This window comes from Podarcis cretensis (assembly GCF_951804945.1).
Source record: "Podarcis cretensis genome assembly, chromosome: 12".
In the NCBI taxonomy this organism is placed as follows: domain Eukaryota; kingdom Metazoa; phylum Chordata; class Lepidosauria; order Squamata; family Lacertidae; genus Podarcis; species Podarcis cretensis.
Genome location: NC_137181.1, coordinates 51,414,950 through 51,435,374, shown reverse-complemented (window position 1 = coordinate 51,435,374; position 20,425 = coordinate 51,414,950). Strand labels below are relative to the sequence as shown.

General features: G+C 41.8%; 1 protein-coding gene across 30 annotated transcripts in view; it reads left to right on the top strand.

The window, feature by feature from the left end:
- CLASP2 (cytoplasmic linker associated protein 2) overlaps positions 1–20,194 on the top strand; it is a 132,710-nt gene extending 112,516 nt beyond the window's left edge. For 16 of the 30 annotated variants that reach the window (XM_079947744.1, XM_079947733.1, XM_079947734.1 and 13 more), the window contains 13 exons: positions 2,718–2,881; positions 5,214–5,292; positions 5,421–5,471; positions 10,149–10,292; positions 11,871–12,014; positions 12,284–12,390; positions 13,398–13,551; positions 14,299–14,527; positions 16,167–16,360; positions 17,095–17,223; positions 18,226–18,432; positions 18,730–18,846; positions 19,876–20,194. In XM_079947744.1, the coding sequence (XP_079803870.1) occupies positions 2,718–2,881; positions 5,214–5,292; positions 5,421–5,471; positions 10,149–10,292; positions 11,871–12,014; positions 12,284–12,390; positions 13,398–13,551; positions 14,299–14,527; positions 16,167–16,360; positions 17,095–17,223; positions 18,226–18,432; positions 18,730–18,846; positions 19,876–19,962 (1,806 nt within the window). In that variant the 3' untranslated portion in view covers positions 19,963–20,194. The remainder of the gene's footprint in view (positions 1–2,717; positions 2,882–5,213; positions 5,293–5,420; positions 5,472–10,148; positions 10,293–11,870; positions 12,015–12,283; positions 12,391–13,397; positions 13,552–14,298; positions 14,528–16,166; positions 16,361–17,094; positions 17,224–18,225; positions 18,433–18,729; positions 18,847–19,875) is intronic. The other 14 variants (XM_079947735.1, XM_079947740.1, XM_079947761.1 and 11 more) reach the window with 2 other exon arrangements.
- Positions 20,195–20,425: the final 231 nt, after the last annotated feature.

The following is a 20,425-nucleotide window of genomic DNA, read 5'->3' as shown; positions in this document are numbered from 1 at the left end:
AAAATTTCCCTGCGTGCAAGATCCACATCTACAGTTGACTGGAAGCAGGCATCCATTGCTTTAATGAATTCATCTGCATCGCGGCGGGCAGGGCCATCTTCACGCCACAAATTGCGCAACCAGTCTCTGGCCGGCCCATGCAAGTGAGAAACAATAAACCCCACTTTCTCCTCCTCATCTTTAAAGTCATGACGAAGCAAGTGCAATGCATACAAAACGTCTGCTCTGAAACTGGGGTAGTGCTTCAGGTTCCCATCGAAGTGGGTGACTAGTCTGCCCCCCCTCCGTCCAAGTCCAATCCCTTCTGATCTGGACCCTGGGAACCCTTCCCTGCTTGCACGTTCCCACCTGGTTTGCAGGTCCTGGCAGCGCTTCTCCACTTCGTCATGCTTCTTCTGAGACGCAAGGACTGCAGCAGTGAGTTCGGAAACTGTAGTTCGCAGAGCTGTCAACTGCTCCTCCGCACTCATGGCTGTCACCGTTCGTGAGCTTTGCAAAAAAAAATTTTGCGTTCAGAGGAGGGGACTTACTGTCAGCGCCACCCTGGGTCCCAGCTCACAAGAGACCAAAGTCCAGTCCAAGTTATATACAAAAGGTTTTATTGAAGATCATTGTCGTCATTACATCCAAACTCCGTGGCTCCACATCTGTTACCCTTAGATGTTAGAAGTCCCCTCTGAGTCCGTCCCTCCCCTGCACCAATTTAAGAGGCTTGTGCTGCTCCACCTTTTCCTCTCCTTCCTTTTCCGCAGGGTCTTCCTGCCCCCCTGTGTTCCCTCTTTCCGGGACTCCCCAGAGGCTGAGTCTTCTCCTGCCTGCTGCCCCCTCCTTCGTGCTTTAGCACCAGGCTCCTCCCCAGAGCTCTCCCCACTTCCGCGCGCCTCCACATTTGAACTTGGCGCGCGTACGTTGCTCCTGACCTTCCTTTCAACAGCCACACTGCTCCCGGTACTGCTTTCCGCCCCTTCCGGCAGGACGTCTTGCCCCGATCTCCTTCCCCCCTCTGCTCCTTGTTCTGTTCCTCCCGACACACTGGTAACTCCACCCTCTTCACTCCGTTCCGGTGGAGAAGCAGGTCTCGATCTCCAACTCCCACTGGCGGTTCCCCCTACGTTCCCCTGCTCCTGACTGCTTCCCCCTTGGGCTCCCCTTGGCTTGACCAGGGGGGCTCCCTTTTGGGAATCCTCCGATTCACTGGACGGACTCATGGACCATCTCGGGTCATTGTCGTCCTCTTCCTCGTCAGGCTGGAATCCTTCTCCCTCACTCTCGGTCTCCTCCCTCCTCTGCGCCTCTCTCCCTGAACCCCTGACACTCAGTATGCTGTTGGACTACAGTTCCCATCAGCCAGCATGCCCAGTGATCAGGGATAATGGTAGTTGTAGTCTGACAACTTCTGGAGGACCATGGATAAAAGAGCTAGTGAACAGCTTCTGTGGGGACTGTTTTGAACAGAGATAGGAAATACATACTTGTGACCTATATTTGTCCCCACTGGTGAATGAATGCACAGTGGAAGCACAGACTGGATGAAATGTCTTGGCAGATCCCTTGCCCAAACTGTTTTGTCTACCCCATAGTGTCATATATTTTAATTTTTTCTTTGTTAAAGTAGACAATCTTGTAGTGTGTTCCTTTTTGTGTGTTGTGCGGTAGGCTGTCCTGTTTGACTGTTAAATTAGTTTTCTGAACAGAAGGTGTGGCCTGCCAATTGCACTTAAAGCTTGTATTGTACCTGCAGAGAATCAAGAAATTTGAGCCTTGGAAGATTCCGCCAGATTGTGAATTGTGCAGTTTCAACAAACTATTTTAACAAAGACTTTTATAAGCAACGTAAATTAAATTTGATCATACTTGCTAAAGTACATCTTTATAAGAGAAGAAACTTGCACTCTTTTCACGTTTCACCACTGAATAGTGATCTGTATGGAAATGAGTTGTGAGTCCTGTGTTTCACTGAACTTTGAGGACTTGTCATGGCATCTTAGCTTTTTACAATTCAGTAAATCTGTTTGTGGTGTGTGCACGTTGTGTTGCATGCAACACTGAGTGGATTAACAGTCTAAAGCAGTGTTTCTCAAATGGAGGGTGGCAAGACCTCCTTCATTGGGGATGCAAACTATACTGAGTGGCTTACTGAGTTAGTACTGGCTAAAGTGTTGTGGGGAGAAGAGCTTAGTGTGTATCTGTGTGAGAAATCGAGAGTGCGAGGTGAGGAAGTGTAATTGACGTGAGGTTGAGTTGAGTATAGCACCCATGTGGGTGGGAATGAGATAACTCATCAGGCTGCTTGGCAGATTGACCCAAAGAGGCTTCAAAATTGGAGTGAATGGGTTGAGTCAGAACACGTAGGAAGAGTTACAATTTTTTAACGTTTGAGACACACTGGTTTAAACCATTTCCACAAAACTCAATACAACAGACAACACCAAAGCAGTAGCTGGGGGCGGGGAAAGTTGCGCCAGTCATCACAGCATTTCTTTTCCCAGTGTTACTGCATGAAGTACTAATTTTCTGAATTGCTTAAATACTCTTGAATCACAGATTCTGATGAAAGGCAGACAGAATGTTTTCCCGCTTGGCTGTGAATCATTGCCTCTTTCTGCTTCTGTGTGTGTTACTACATTCTTTTGTGAGTTCAACACAGGCAAGCGTCAACTCCTTTTCTTCCCTACTCTTCTCTTCTTTCCCTTTGTCCTTTTTTCTGTCCCCTCCAGGTGTTCAGCATGTTTTTGGAAACTTTAGTTGACTTCATTCAAGTCCATAAAGAAGATCTGCAGGACTGGCTATTTGTCTTGCTGACACAGCTGTTGAAAAAAATGGGTGCTGACTTGTTGGGGTCCGTGCAAGCGAAAGTTCAAAAGGCACTTGATGTGACAAGGTAATGAATTCTTGACTTTGTGGAAATATTTCCTGGAAGGGGGGCGGTACTGTATTTTTCGCTCTATAAGATGCACCAGACCACAAGACGCACCTAGTTTTGGGAGGAGGAAAACAAGAAAAAAATATTCTGAATCTCAGAAGCCAGAACAGCAAGAGGGATCACTGCGCAGTGAAAGCAGCAATCCCTCTTGCTGTTCTGGAATCTGGGATAGCTGCGCAGCCTGCATTCGCTCCATAAGACGCACACACATTTCCCCTTACTTTTTAGGAGGAAAAAAGTGAGTTTTATAGAGCAAAAAATACGGTATATTCTGCATCTTTGTATCAGTAGTACCTCTTGCATTCTTAAGAATGCTTATCTTCCCAGATACAAATCAAATGAATGTTTAGCACCATAAGTGAAAAAGATTAGAATGTAATGAGATGTCAGTATGTTCCCATATTCACTACATGATTCTGGAAGAATAGTAGCACATATAATTGAACTAAGCATGCATAGAAGATTGTACCTGATGATATCTTAAAAGAGCAGGGATTCCCAAACACTTCATCCTTCTTCCTTAAGAGTCTGAACATTTCATGTCACCAACCTGAAGAACCTTGTCTCAGAGAAGGACTCATAAGTAGGACTCCGTTCCTTCTCAGTTACTGGATGACACCCCTGACAGTGCCAGCAACTGACTGTATGGTGGAACTCTTCCAATACCTGGCCATCAGTATGAGGGAGTTTAGTGCCACAATGACATTAGCAAAAAAACATCAACACTACCGCAGTACCTCAAGGACCGCCTCTTTCCATATGAACCTACCCGGACCCTGAGATCATCTTCTGAGGCCCTTCTTCATGTGCCTCCTCAAGTGGTTCGGAGGGTGGCAGCACGAGAATAGGCCTTCTCTGCAGTGGCTCCCCATTTGTGGAATGCTCTCCCCAGGGAAGTTCGCCTGGCACCTTCATTATACACCTTTGGACGCCAGGCAAAAGCATTCCTTTTTAACCAGGCCTGTAATGGGGGTTGGGGTTGCTTGTGCGTAAGCCGCAAACTGCTCCAAGCTGAGTTGTTTGGTTAAAACTTTCCCCCGGCTGGACAGCCTCTACTCCGTGGCTGTCTCAATCACTGGCAGAATCCGTCAGTGGGCGTTTCCTGAACTTTTTCCAACATAAAAGTTCTTTGACACCAAGTCTCCGCCTAGCCTCCCTGCGCGGAAGCTTTCTGCGCAGAATGGGCGTCCCAAGCGGAGGTTCTGTGCTCTCCCCGCTGGTCTCGCTGGAACAGTCTCGGAGCCCTCCCTCCGAAGCTCCCTCAGCCTCCCCTTTCTTCCTGGCCTCACGCCTATTTCCTTCCCCAGCGGAAGCTTCCCCTCTCTCCTTGCTGGTTCCCTCTCCAGCATCATTGGGGAGCCTTACCTTCACCCTTGGCTCTGATGGCAGTTCCCTGAAAAGGCCTTTTTGTTGATCCAATTTACATCCTGTGCCCTTTTAAAATGTGTTTTGTGGGGGGTATTGGGTTGCTGTTTTTATTTTTATTAGGTATTTTGTGGTTTTATATCTTGATTTTATTCTGTGAACTTGCCCTGAGATTATAGGGTGGTATATAAATTCTAACAACAACAATAGCTGAACCATAGGGGCAACCAAAATAAATAATACACAAACCAGGAAAGAAGGCTGTTACTGGAATATAGAGAGAGACAATAAGTTAAAAAGCAAAAATGAAAACATCCCATGAAGTGATTCATGGAAGGTATTCAAGCCAAGAGCAATGTGGTAGTTAAATATGAACTCAGGGCTTTTTTTTCAGCTGGAACTCGTGGGAACTGAGTTCTGGCACCTTTTTCAGCTGGGGCTGTGCAACATGATGATCAGGTTGCCGCGGCGATTGTGGTACCCCCTAAAAAGCTCAACAACTTTCGATGGGCACTCAGCTTAGCAAGTTCCTCCACCCCTTTTTCTAGAAGAAAAGCCCTGTACGAACTGATTGGGAAAGTAGGAGCCATACTCCTTGATAAGTGCACATAAAGGTTGGTGTAGGGTACCTACCAAAACTCTAGTATAGCTTGAGAAGCTTCCCAAGGGAGGCTTGGATGAGATGCAAAAATTAAAGAACTGCAGTACAAGTAAACAAGCTGCTCACACGAGCAGCCAACCACAAATACATCTGATTCTTTTTTTCAACCAGTAACAGCTCAGTCTTCCTGCATGGGCACCAGATATATTTTGGGCAAAGCTACCTGCAGTATTTTCTGTTCTCTCCCTTTTCATTCTGTCTTTCCACAGTCCCTTTAACCAACTGTTCTTTAACCCTTAACACTGGATTAATTCATTTTTGCAGGGAATCTTTCCCCAATGAGCTCCAGTTCAATATTTTAATGAGATTTACTGTTGATCAGACTCAGACACCCAGCTTGAAGGTAAGAACGTGCAAAGTTTTCAAAAACAAATGAGTTCAGTGCAAATTTCATTTATTAATATTTGCATATTTGTTGCATTCTGTGTTGCTGGTTTTCAAATAGTGGGTTTTGTTTTTATAAAATTTCAGACAGTCAAGCCAGCACTGCAAGACCAGCTTCGCTCTTTTTGGAGCTCCAAGGTTTTTGTCTGCATTATTGTCTTTTTAACCTACTATGTGTAAATTTACATTTTAAAAACGTTTACTTGTATGCATCCATATGCAGCTACTAACATTTGCAAGGAATTCTGAGCATGCTTTCCAATTTGAGATCAAGCGTTATGCTTTCGTTAAAACGTTTGACAGTAAACTTTACAAGAAAACACAAGAACAACAAAACGAAGTATGGCTGCCTAACACCAAGCTGGTTATGCAAACTCACTCTATCAAGTCTGTTCTAATTTTATGTTTGTGATTTCCCAATCCTCATTTTACAGATTTAGTGGCTCTCACAACTGAATTTATTCCTAAGCTTCTTGAAGTCCTGCTATATTTTGCATAGTCAAAATTAGAGAAACGGACCTTTATTTTTAAACAAGTTCTTATTGCGAACATTAGCTGGAAAGAAGTAATGCATTGGAATATATAAAAGACAGACTATTTTCCTGCAAATGTGTAGTCGTCCAAACTGTAGCTTTGGTATAAATGCAACAAATACTAAGAATTTAAACTGAGGCAATTTGGGAAAATAACAAGCATATATACAACCAGTATTTTTTCCTCTATCCTGCACGCAGTAATTGTACACGGTCTGTTAAGAGCTTTTCACAAGACGGCACTTCTTTATTCTTGAACACGGTGCTGAAGTCACACAGCTACAATTCTCCGTTTGTTTAAAGTGCAGCAGAATTTTATTGTACGTGATAAAGAGAGTTTGAGTTTAATTATATCGGTTAGTGGGAATCTTCTGACCTTGATTTTGCAATAGTTTTCTAGATTTAAATGTAGGATTGCTTTGCTGAGAATGTGAATTTCTCTAGTTGCTCATTGATACCAATCCTTGTCCCTTTTAATCGCAAATGGTACCTATTGTCGGTTTGCAAGCCACCCCTCCACAGAGGCTGGCCCCTCTCACTGTCCTCGGAGCTTGCATACCAGTAACTTCCTCTGGCTGACATCCAGACAGACCAGGGAGATTTTGATAGGCGACATTTTCCCAAGAGTGGGTAAAATGCACACACCCCTTTTCCTGCTTCTTCCCTAGCAGGGAAAAGACAGACAGAAACGTCTATTTACATTATGTTTATTTCTGTCTACAGCACTAGAGAAGTCTGACAAACTTCCTGAACATGCGCACACAGAAGGTTTCAGATTACACTCTTCATAGAGACTTTTCCAGCCTGTGAACTTCCTGGGAAATTCTTCTTTCCCACAGATAGGCGCATCATGTGATGTCAACAATCTGGCTGTCGGCAGCTGCGATGTTTCCATATACTGACACCTATAGGATTTTGAGAAGGTGTATGGAATTACTATAGGCAGGGGGGCATTATGTGTGTGTTTATGAAAACCTATTTCTGAACATAGGAAACACCAGAGCTAGAAAAATTTACTTGGCAGGATTTCTGTTGATGGAGAGAGGATAGTACTGCTTCAATAGCTGCCAAACTTGGGTGTGAGTGGGAAAGTACTGAATCTTAACTTATATTCGATTCCTGAATTAAGGAAAGCAGTAGTGTAAAGCCCCAGGTCCTTCATAATACACTTCAGTACAGAATAACATGGATTGCTGGGTAGGGAGCAACAAGAGGAAGGTAGAAATAAGGTCATCCCTCCTTGCTCTGTTTAGCAGATATGAACCTGATGTTAGACCATTCACCGTTTGCTTTTTGTGAACTACAAATGATGCTGATGCCTTTGTCAACCTCTGATATTTATTGTAAAGGGGGTCACATGATGTTGAATATAGAAGGATTAGCATCCTTCTCTAACACTTACGTTGCTGACATCAATGTGGGTCACTTGTGCTGGTGCAACCTATTTTTTTAGATGAGGAGTAGTAAAAAGGAAAAGGGAGAATAGGGATGGATATTAACACATACATACAAGCACATAAGTGAGAGAAGAGTATAGGTTCTTAAATGGCCTTTAAAAGAAGAATATTAAAAAGCAGCCCTTCTGGAACAAACCATAAATTCATCTAGTCTAACATTCTGTTTTCAATAGTAAGACCCAGATACCTCCATAGGTTCATAGGCTACAGCTCTCATACATGGTTTGTGTCAAGCCTATGGTATTCAGTGATATATTGCCTGCAAACATAAAGTTTTCTACTTAACTACTGATGGGCACATTCTCTCTGAATTTGTCTACCACTTTGTAAAAGTATCTAGTCTAGTAGCTGTCATGGCTAATTCCACAAGTTAATGCATTGTTTGTATGTTTACATCGGAGGACAGACTTCTAATGGAAGCAGGCAAAGTTAAGAGTCCATCAATGTTGGACATCACTCTAGTCAGGTGAAAAACCAGCACGTACAAGTGGTGGTCTGCCTTCAAGAAGTGGTGCTGCCAGTCCGTTACTTGTATCTTATAATTCTGGCATGCCAGATTTTGCTGCCACCTAGAAGGCCCTCTCCCTGGTGGTTACTTGCTGTGCTTTGTTTGGGGGGAGGGCACATTGAAAAGGGCCTCTGAAGATTACCTAAAGGTCCAAGTATATAGGAGTATATATAGGAGTAGGTTATCATTCAAGTAGCCTGGCCCAAGCCATTTAAAGCTTTAGAGATTAAAATGAGCACATTGAATTGGGTCAAAGCATCAACTGGAATCCAGATCACATGGCAAAACACCAGCACAATATGATTAAAAAGGCCCATCTCAGTTAACAGTCTCGACTGGAAATTGAAATTTCCAGATGGTTTTGAAAGGTGGCCTCATATACAACACATTACAGCAACCTTCACAAACCTGGTAGCCTCCTGATATTGTGGACTACAGCTGTCACCCGCCCCTGCCAGCATAGACACAACAGGGAGCTCATTAGAGTATGGATAATTTTAGTGAGACTTTCTTCATGTCGATTTCTCATCTGAGAGGCCACCTGTGTCACCACTGGACCTATGAGTACCCATAAAATGCAAATTTGATCCTCCTCCTGAATAGGTTAAATACCATTAAACAATGGCATAGTGTGGGGTTTGGGCGCCTGTGGTACTGACATGTTCCTGGATGGGACTCACAAGCCAGGAATGGGTTGCAGAGAGAGAACAGAGCCCTCTGACACCGATGCCACCGGATTTTGAGAGGGCGCAACCAGGTGCCCCCATGACAGGAGCCCTCTGAGGAGGCAAGCTGGGGCTAGGCCTTTCAGGCTTGGCTGGCACCTCTGTCTCCTAGAGAGAGAGGAGAGAACAGCTGTGTGTCAGCCAGCTGGGCTTCCCCCTGCATGGGCACCAGGCAGTCCCACTTGGCTCCAGTGAGAGGTGGAGCCTGAACTGAGTCTGTTTGTTTGCCTTCTTTGAAGCACCAGTTCTGAATACTCAGTACCTCTTCTGGATTTGATGCAAAAGGGACTGAAAGCTTGGTGTCATCAGCATATTGGCAATACTTCAGCCACTGGATGACCTCACCCAGTGTTTTATAGATGTTAAACAACATGGGGGATGGACTGTACCGTATTTTCCCGTGTATTAGATGAGGTTTTTTTCTTTAAAAAATAAGTTATACATTTGGGGTCGTCTTATACATGGATAGTTTATTGGGGGGACGGTTGATTGGTTGCAGCCATGATCTGGAGATTGTCAGTGGTGATTGGGCGAGTGAGGGTTGGGTGTGGCAATGGCTGCCGCTGCTGCAATTGGGCGGGCGATGGGAGGTTGTTGGCGGCGAGTGGGCACACAATTGGTGGGTGAGTGGGTGAGCGATTTTCATCAATTCCCCCCAAAAAGCTCGACGACTCTGGGCACCCCCCCCCAAAAAAAAGAAGCTCAACAACTCTGGGCAATCCTCAAAAAGCTTAACAACTCTAGGTAATCTCCCCCATTTTCTTAATTTGGAGTCCCCCAAAATAGGGGGCATCTTATACACGGGGGCGTGTAATGTCCAATATCCCCCTCGGACCACCTGTCCAGAAAGATACAATTGTCAATGGAATTAAAAAACACAGAGGCCACAGAGAATCAACAGGGATTTTCTTCCCTTTCTTTATTTGGCCACAAATCATCGTGACCATGGTAATCTGACAAGAAATGGGACTACAATGCTGACTGGTCTCTTCTTGGTGTTCCTGAAGCCTTGAGAGTCAGTTCCCCCTCAAGTGAACCCCCTATTTGCTGTGTGGATTAGAAGCTTTGCTTCAAAGTGGTTTGCCTTGAACTATCACAAAGTTGCTGTTCAAGATACACCTTGAAGCGTGCAGAACTATTTGCATAGACCTTTGACTAGTATAATCTTCACTGTATTTTTATATTGAAAAATTTGAAGGTGTCTTCCACTCACAAAAATGTGGGTGAAAAACCTGAAACTAAACCCAAATATATTCAATTTGCTCAACTGTTTGATAGAACTGTAGAGCTAAACTATCATAGTACTCTGTGAACTCTTGCACAAGCTCTTGTGTAAAGGTTTGCAGGACAGTACTATTTTCTCTATTCACGGTTCTCTGGATTCAACACACTGATCTTATGCCTTTTTCTAAGGAGATTATTTCTTACAGCTTCTATCAACATAAAATGCAAAGAAAATGCATTTCTCTTCATCCTGTCAGGATACAACTGCAAGGTTGCTCCCAAGTAAAATAAATTCTCTTCCATTCTAACCTCCTCACTGACGGTTGCACTTTTCTGTACATCTATTTGATTCTCCTTTTTTTACATAGGTAAAGGTTGCAATTCTCAAATATATAGAGACACTTGCACAGCAGATGGACCCCGGAGATTTTATAAATTCAAGTGAAACTCGTCTGGCAGTATCTCGAATTATTACTTGGACAACAGAACCTAAAAGTTCAGATGTTAGGAAGGTATGTCATTTGTATGTTAGATGTGTAAAGAGGGTTTTAAAGGACTTAATTCATACCACAATATCAAGGTTTTGTAATAGTTTTTGCTACATATATTGCTTACTATTATAAAAGTCATTAACTCCCATGTTTTTGTAAAGGAGAAGAGCTGGTTATTATATAAACAGAAGCATACGATTTTATTGCACTCAGAAATGTTCTGTAAAAAAATGTATGCTTCAAAGATTTTGTTCAGATGTATAGTTGCTGATGTCTTGCTTACCTAACAACTTGTCAGGGGACACAGCCATTCTGTGCTTTGCATGTTAAAGTACATATACTTTTCATACACAAAACCTAATACCTGTGTATGCAGTGCATGAATGAGTCTTACTTGCAAATAGAAAGAGGTGCAAGTCCTTTCCACATAATCATTTCTGTTACTGATGTGACTTTCAGAATCAACTGGATACCAGGGCATGACCCAGACTTTGGGTATGATATAGATCATCTGAGGACAGGGAAGCAGGCCAGTCACAGTAGCACCCAGCACACCAAAGCAAACTTCAAAGGAAGCACATGCATTCCCTTTTTAATTGTGTCCCTCACTAGGTGCATATCTGTGCAACAGGAAAGACCACAGCAATAGTGTCAGTTCCTTTCACCTCCCCGGTTCAGTTGCCTTAGCACTGAGCATAGGCACCTTGCATAGGTTGTTCAAGTTACGACTGCATGTAAGGATTGGTCACTTAGCTGGGAGCCTCCAGAGATTGTACATGCGTCAAATGGAGATATTTCATACTGGTGGTGATGAAAGCCAGTCATAAAGCTTAATCCATATTGTGCACTCACCGGTCACATCCCAGGGGCTGGAAGTGACTTGTTAGGCAGACAGAACCTGGATTTCCTGTCTTGAAATACAGTGGTGCCTCGCAAGACGAAATTAATCCGTTCCGCAAGTCTCTTCGTATAGCGGTTTTTTCGTCTTGCGAAGCACGGCTATTAGCGGATTAGCGCTATTAGCGGTTTAGCGGCTTTTAGCGGCTTAGAAAAAGGGGGGGGAGGGAAAAAACTCGGAAGAATTCGCAAGACGTTTCGTCTTGCGAAGCAAGCCCATAGGGAAATTCGTCTTGCGAAGCACCTCAAAAGACGGAAAACTCTTTCGTCTAGCGAGTTTTTCGTCTTGCGAGGCATTCGTCTTGCGGGGCACCACTGTAGAACATTGGTAACTGGATCCAGGGTTATGCATTTCAATACGTTTATGGTTGAAATTTTTACTCTAATTAGATACTGTAAAGGATCCTGGGTTCTTAGTGATAAAAAGGGCAGCTTAACAATTGAATGGATGAATAAAACATAGACTGGTCATTCCCTGACTGTGTCCCCAAGTGGATCTACTCTCCCATGGACATGAATTAGTATGAAGCCAGTACACAGCTCTGTTCCTCTGATTCCCTGACCCCATTTGAGAAGGACCTGGTTTTGTATATAAATGACAGATTTATTGAGCTGGGAAAATTAGTAGTTCTTGACACTTGAAACCTATTTGTCTTAAGGCTAGCCTGTTTATTTTAATATGATATGCTCTTTCCCCCCTAGGCTGCACAGTCAGTATTGATTTCTCTCTTTGAGCTAAATACCCCGGAGTTTACAATGTTGTTGGGTGCTTTACCAAAAACTTTTCAGGATGGTGCCACAAAGCTGCTTCACAATCACCTCCGGAATACAGGAAATGGTGGCCAGGTATTTTCAGGTTTTTACATTATTCCCCATTAAAAAACTTAAAGGTATAATGATTCTAATGAAGATTAAAGACGTGGTTGTCAATGGTCAAAAGTATTATTTGATAGCATAGGGGTGGGTGTTGAAATTGCCTTACTGGTTAAACTTGTCAGCTGGATTTTTCTCAAGCTTGCTAATATAAATAAAGTATTGTTAAATCTGCTTTTCTAAATTAAATGCTGAACCATAGTATTAAGTGTCTTAATGGAAAATATCTTGTTTCATTAAAGGGGTCCATGGGAAGCCCTTTAACAAGGCCTGTTCCTCGCTCACCAGCTAGTTGGTCTAGCCCCATCACTTCCCCAACCAATACATCCCAAAATACTTTGTCACCAAGGTAAGAGACAAAATTATATCTTCTTCCACTAATTTACTGTTCACAAAATGAGTTTTTCAACAAATAGAAAATTGATTAAAAGCCTTTAAGTGCAATAACATGTTGAATTTAATTAGACGGGCAGGAATAGTCAATATCCTAATAGTCTGCCTCTCCGTATCCTTTGTAATCCCCACAGTGTGAGAGAGAATCCTCTCCTCCTTACTTAACACTGCATGCTCTCACATCATTTCAGATGTTTTGTGTCATGAAGTGGCTGGACACAGAGGACTGGTAGGAGGCACCAGCTGGGGAAAACCCAAGGGAATAAGGCTTTGAGCCCAGGGAGTGGTAGTGGGACAATGATAAGTTGTCAGAGGGATAAGCCTGGGAGGAGGTGTCAGAAACTGAAGAGGTAACAGGGTTTAGTGAGCGGGAAGAGTCTGTGGCAGAGAGAAGTGCAAGAGCAGAAGCAGGAGAGAAGGTTGGCTAAGAAGCAGAGATGAGTCAGGCTGGTGAAGAAGCCAGGGTGGCTCCCCCTCCTGCTGTGACCAGCTCCCCTCCCCACTGGTCTCCCAGGACCAGGAGAGGTATGAAGTGGGAGGAGCAAAGGTAGGCATGCCAGCGCAGTCTCAGATTACTTGGGAAAGACCTGGGAGCTACCGAGAAGAGTTGCTGTGCTCATTAGGCCTGGCACTCCTGAGCAGACCTTGTTTCTTCTACCTTCTGTGTGATTTCTTGCTGGCTCGCTCCTGACACTTTGCTGCTCTTTAGGGATGGGCCATGGCTCAGTGGTAGAGCAGGTACTTCAACTGTTTAAAATCTTGTGTCCAATCAAAGGATGAAATAGCAGTGCCTGGGGATCTGCTGTCAGTCAGTTGGACAAAATGTACAAACAGTCTGCTCTGGCACTAGGCAACTTGCTGTCTTCCAATAGTTCTCACTTGAGAATTCATGCAGAGGAATACCAGTAGAGGACTCTGTCATTCAAGTTAAAAGGAAAAAAACCTGTCTTTTTCATTCTACAGTGCATTTGATTATGACACAGAAAATATGAATTCAGAAGACATTTATAGTTCTCTTCGTGGGGTGACTGAAGCAATTCAGAACTTTAGCTTCCGCAGTCAAGAAGATATGAATGAGCCCATGAAACGGGATCCCAAAAAAGAGGATGGCGATTCAGTGAGTATTTCAGTTAGGGGGTGAAATTAAAAAAAGTAACCGTGGGGCCATTCTGCCATATATGTGGCTGCTTATCAGAACACATGTCTTGGGGCGGGGGGGGGGGGGGGAGACAACCATGGATAGGAAGCTCCTTGATTCAGGCATTAACCAAAGAATATGAGACTACTTCAAAGCAGCAGTGTGGTGCAATTATAAAAGGAGATTTGTAAACTGAGGGTCTTCTTCTATGCCTTCACTTTGAAACTAAACTAATCTTTGTTAAAACCAAAGCATGTTAGGTTTACACTTATATTTTCCAATCAAAGAAAGCATATATTACTCATTTGCGTAAAAAAAAGAATATATGTTGGCTTTATGAAAGTAGTGTGAACCTAGCTGTAAACTTAATCTTTGAAAGAAATCTATAAAATTCTGTTTTTATAATGTGCCCTTTTCTATTTAAAAACGATAACTTTGTAAAAATGGTCAACCAGAAGTTCTACAGATCAGTTTGGTTTAGAAGCTTTACTGTGGGTATAAATGCTTAATTTCTGGATGCCAAATTTTTATGCTAAATGGTGATATTTTAAAAGCCACATAAAAAATAGCTGAATTTTCAAGATTGCTAGTAAAATACTCAAGAATGTTTGCCTGATATTTATATACTACTAAAACAGATGTCTTAATCTGCCGATTGTGTTAATGTGCTTTTGTATATCTGTTTGTCTCTTTCTTTCTTTCTTTCTTTCTATCTATCTTTCTTAGATTTGCAGTGGGTCTGGAATAGTGGATCTGCGAGCAGGAGGTGGTGCCACTGATACAGGCCGAACAGCTCTTGACAACAAAACCTCATTGCTTAACACAATGCCGTCTCATTCTTCCCCACGATCACGTGATTATAACCCATACAATTACTCAGATAGTGTTGGTTCATTTAACAAATCAGCTTTAAAAGAGGCCATGTTTGATGATGATGCAGAACAGTTTCCTGATGGTAAATCTAGTGTTTTGCTAACAGCATTGGGGAAACGGTATATGGAAGGAACTGTGTGGGTAAAAACAAAGAACAAGTAACATGCAAAAACAGCAACCTTGGGGGGAAAATACTTCTAGTAGGCTTCTTGAGGTTGAGTGAAAACTTGATATACAAAACGTAGGCTTGAAAGCAACTAGATGTTGTCTTTATATGCAAGATGAGATGAGATTTAATTTTTTTAAACAGCTGTGCTGTTTCCAAATAGATTTATTTCAGCAGCTAAACATTTTACCTTAGCCTTTTTGGGGTAAAGGAAACACCTGTGTCAGTGGTGTTTTACTGGCAAAATATTTCTAGTTAGAACTGTTGTGTGTATTGTCTAAACTTCAACTTTGGAAAGAAGACATACACAGCTACATTTGGCTCATTTTAAGCTTGGAATGATAGTTGCTTGGCATAGGGTTGCATTGAACACAGTACTAAGAAAGACTGTTCCATCAACACAAGCATTTCTTCTTGCCCTATGGAACAATATCCGCACCCTTCTGCCCTGCCTCTGTCCTGGGGGTTCTCCTGCCCCTCGTGAGCAGATTTGGGGAGACTGCGAGGGAAGGGGTTCTTGTTGCACAAACGGGGATCATTGTGCTGGCTTCTACTAGTGCAATAATTTAGTTGAATACAGCCCATACATCCCTTCATTTCTAATTTCTTAATGTGATATTACTACTTTTCCCTGTTCTTACTCCCCTTCATTTTTGCCTATGCTTTTTATTCATTTATTTGTCTTCTTGTTAGTTTAGAGCAGGGTTTCCTGAACCCAAAATTGGGACTCCATCTCTTTTTGAACTACCGTTCCCATCATCCTTGATCACTGGCCCTGCTAGCTAGGGATGATGGGAGTTGTAGTCCAAAAACAGCTGGAAACCTAAGTTTGGTAAACCCTGGTTTAGAGTATTTTAATGCTGCTCTTCAGTCGAATGGGCTTCCAGGGCCACATATAAAGTAGACAATTCCTCTCTTTAGAGATGGGGAGGGAGGAGGGAGGAAAGAAACAGGTTCCAGATCTTAAACGTTATTAGCAATGCTCAGCTGGGGTACGAGCAGTTCAGATAGCCTGATGGAACGGCCAGATGAAGAACAGCGGTCTCTCAGCATAGTTGATAGAAGCAGCCCTGCTCTCCTTCTCTGCAAAGCAGCCTGATAGCATGGTTGCTTCTATGTGATGGTTGAGGGAGAGCCACCATCAGATCATCTCTCAGAATAACTGGATGGAATAACTGCTTCACTTCCACCAGTTAGTGGCAATTTTTGTGTCACGTGTAGCTGAGTTGAGTTATTATTGCACCATAACTGGCTCTAGGGAAGGAAATGATTCCAACTCTAATCTCTGGCAGTATTTCTTCAAAGAACCAGGCTCCTAGTAAGTAAATTGAGAAGAGGTCCCCCAGTCCCTAGGTCACTCTCTGGCACAAAAGTAGTAGAGGGATTTAGCAGAAAGAAAATCCTCCAATCTCCAGGTTATGCATCAAATCAAATAAAATGAGTGTTGATTGCCTCTTAGAGTGCTTGTGTGCTGTAAATGTATGGTCTGAGATGTACATCAAATGCTAAAAATAGGAGTTCTTTTTAATAATTTTTCATTTTCCTTTTGTCACAGAACATCCACTGGACCATTCTGACCTGGTTGCAGAATTGCTGAAGGAACTGTCAAATCACAATGAGAGAGTAGAAGAACGGAAAGCTGCTCTCTACGAGCTAATGAAATTGACCCAAGAAGAGTCTTTCGGTGTTTGGGATGAGCACTTCAAAACAATTCTGCTTTTATTACTTGAAACGCTTGGGGACAAAGAGGTAAAGTTTTAACATAGGGAAAGCCAAAACCGTTTATATGTCTGCTTTACTTTCCTGCGACGTAATTGGGTTTGGGGCAAACCTGATACACATATTCCCCTTGAGAATGTCAGGATTACTGAAGCTTTGCCCTGGTAGGACAATGAGCAGTGCATCCCAGGCAGTGTTGTTCAGTGTTGTTGTTCAGTATTTTTCTTAAAATACCAAAATTGATAATCAGTACCTACCTGGCAGGGAGAGGATATGTCACAGGCTGCAGTAGAAGCTAAGGTCACTTAAGCAGTTATATCTTGCAAGTGTAGCCTGTATTGCACTTGCAATAATAATATTATAATAATTTATTATTTGTATCCCCAGCCACTCTGGGCGGCTTCCATAGAAACCAAAAATACACTAAAATATCACACATTAAAAACTTCCCTGAACAGGGCTGCAATGTGTTAGCTGAGCAATTTTAACAGTAGCAATTTATAGAAAACATTTCAGTGTTAGTTTTAGATGAATGTGATGTTCATCATAGAAGTTCTATCAGGAAAGATTGCCTGGATTCCTGGCAACAAATGTGTAACTGCAGAAAGAAAATTAATGTGGAAAAGCCCTTTATTTTCAGAGATCCCAAAGGATCAATTAAATACTTGATTCAGTTCTGGAAATATGGAAATATTTTCCCTGCTGAAAATATTCAGTTTGAAGTTGTGCAAAGAAGACTAAACAAAGTATGTTTGAACTTTCAGCATGCAATTAGAGCACTGGCATTGAAAGTTTTAAGAGAAATTTTAAGACACCAACCAGCAAGATTTAGAAATTATGCAGAGCTTACAATCATGAAGACACTAGAAGCTCATAAGGACCCCCACAAGGAGGTTTGTATAACTTATTTTGACTTGTGTTGTCCTTGAGGATGTGACTGAAGAATGAAAAGAGAGAAGACAAGGCATTTGTCATAAGAGTACAAAGCTACTGAATCTGTAACATTAAGTCACAGTTAACTCTAAGAAAGGTAGACTCTCGTGTTTTCGATTAAAAAAAATGTCTCCAGTACCACAGATTATGTGGAGAGGAGCTAGTTCTCAGTGGGAGCTGGGGTATCCTTTAAACTCAGTTTCAACAAGACAGGCATCAGTCTTGTAACTTGCAAACTATTTCCTATCAAGATTAGCTGTATCACTATAATGCAATATTAATAAACTGTTATTCCTTACGCACCTAGAGGGTTTATATTGGTACTAAAAACTTCCCTTACTTGTATGTCCTTTATTCAGCTTTGCTTTTTACACACCTTATGGAAATAAAAACCCTTTTAAAGTCACTGCCAAGTATATATTCAGCAGCAATCAAGTTTCAATTGTACAGTAGCTGAAAATCATGAATTAAAATTTGAAATAATGTGAATCTATACTGTCCTCTTGTTTTCTACCTAGCTTTTTATTTTAAGACAACAGTATAACAGTATATTTTAAGACTACAGTATGTGGAGTTAAAATATTGATTGATTTACCCAAATAAATTGATTTAATTGTTTAGCAAAGCATACTCATATTTTAAAGTTACAGATAGGTAGCCGTGTTGGTCTGCCATAGTCAAAACAAAATAAAAAAATTCCTTCCAGTAGCACCTTAAAGACCAACTAAGTTAGTTCTTGGTATGAGCTTTCGTGTGCATGCACACTTCTTCAGATACACTTCTTCAGATCATATTTTAAAGTTATGATGCCAAGTACTTCTTGGGGGAAATGCCCACTTCATTGAAATGCTGCTATCCTGAGCAAAAAGTATTTGCATATATATTTTCCACCAAGTTTTAAGGATGCATTCAAAATTGAACAAATGTGATTTAATGGTTTGAGTTTCTGCTTAATCTTTTAGGTTGTAAGATCTGCTGAAGAGGCTGCTACAATGCTGGCCACATCCATTAGCCCAGATCAGTGCATCAAAGTACTTTGTCCCATTATCCAAACAGCAGATTATCCTATAAACCTGGCTGCAATCAAAATGCAAACTAAGGTGATAGAAAGAGTACCTAAAGAAACACTTGCTCAGCTCTTGCCAGAGATAGTACCAGGTCTACTACAGGTAAGAAAACATATAACAAATGAACAGCTAATAACAGATGAAAACCTTAATGAATCATGTGTATCGCAAATAATTTAAACCTGATAGTTTTTTTCCTCTGAGACGACTCAGTTCTCAAGCAAACGTGTGCATTTAATAGGTAGAATATATTTATTCAGTATCTGAATTCTTTGCTACCATATATCATTCCATCAAATAATTTTAGGAATGAGATTTCTAGCCCATTTAAAATGTGTTAGTGATTTCTCTTTGTGTTAATATGTTAAGTTTTTTAATGCTAACTTTTCTTGCTTTCAGGGCTATGATAACTCTGAAAGCAGTGTTCGGAAGGCTTGTGTCTTCTGTCTTGTAGCCATTCATGCAGTAATTGGTGATGAACTGAAACCGCATCTCAGCCAACTCACTGGCAGCAAAGTAAGTCGAAACTTGTGACACCCAAGAGCTAGTCTGAGTTCAACAGTTTGCCACAAAGAGGGCGAAGCAATATGTGCTGTGCCATTCTATGAATTCCATAGAAAATATGGTGTACTATTCTGGACTAAAATGTTACCCAGAATAGACCTAGCATTTAGGTGAAAGGAACTAGGAAATTGTATTATAACATGGGCAATTAAGTGTACTGAAATCATGGATTTTAAAGAAGGATTGTAATATTGTATAATAAGAGATCCTGACTAGCCATCTGAATGCTGAAAGGCTGAACAATAAAAAAATGACTAAGTCTAACCCCCGGTCAAATGTAACAAGAAACAATGAGAGCAAGCCATATGAGGCCTTCTGCTTATGTGCCTCCTTTCTGTTGTTTGGTCTTCTGTGGCTGCAAAAGGAGACCCAAAGCTTCCTGTGCCGCCTGAACTTGGGGGACTGTGCTTTGTTCAAACAGTAGTTAATGGCAGCAAGCCTGGATCAAATCATGGTTTCTAATTCTGGCTTATCCTCAAACCACCATTCCCTCATGTTCAGATTGCGCAGGAAACTGCGGGTAGTTTAAAACCCAAAACTTTCTCCTATGGAAGAGAGGAATTGTGGGAGCCTAAAACTTAGAACAGTGCGTTCTTGTAGCAGGAAACCATGGTTTCCTTCCCATTGCATCTGAGCCAATTCTTAACGTCAACTCAAGTATCCCAACTGCTCATATCCTGTAGTTAACATGTGAACAATACACCTGAGTTATGGTGAATACTTGTCTGATTCCTCCCCCATAATCTAATGATGCAAAGCAGTTAAATCTTCATTCACTATTTAAACTACAGCTCCATTTTACAACTCTCAGGAAGTCCCCACCCCATTGTTGCCATCATTCCTTATCAAATGTGTTTTTTCTTGCTATTATTTTGCTTATAAACAGCATACAATTGCTTGGTTCCCCCCCCCCCCAAACTTTTCTGTAATTTAAATATGTCTTGAATACTAAAGAGGACATTTACTGAATTAAATCTGCAGATGAAGTTGTTGAACCTTTACATCAAACGTGCACAAACAGGCTCTGGAGCAGGTGACTCAGCGGCAGATGTTCCTGGACAAAGCTAGTGATGATGTTGCTCACAGAAGAAAAGACACATCAGTAAAAGGAAAAGTCTCAAACTAAACTTTTGGAACTCTTCATTTTTGTTGGAGGTTTTTTTTTTTCCCCTTTTTTTCCCCCTTAATGGAGGGCTATTCTCAGCCTGCATGTGACTGTTGCAGTTATTCCATATCCAAGGGAAAAGAAAAAACAGTATTAATATCACCTGATTGAAGCAAAATAAATTTTTAAATCTAATCCATCATGTTTTCTGTTCACACTCCTCTGTGTGTCTTCCCATTAATTTTCATCAGTGTTACTGTACATTTTTTATTTTTTAAAAAACCACCACCACAAACCTAATTAAACAGGAATGCTTTAAGCTTTAAAAGCTAAAATCTAAATTTCCTTGTTTTTCTTTGGCTACAAAGTAACATGACTTTGTATGGCTGTTTTTATTCAATGGCTATGGGTGTTTTGTTTTTCTTT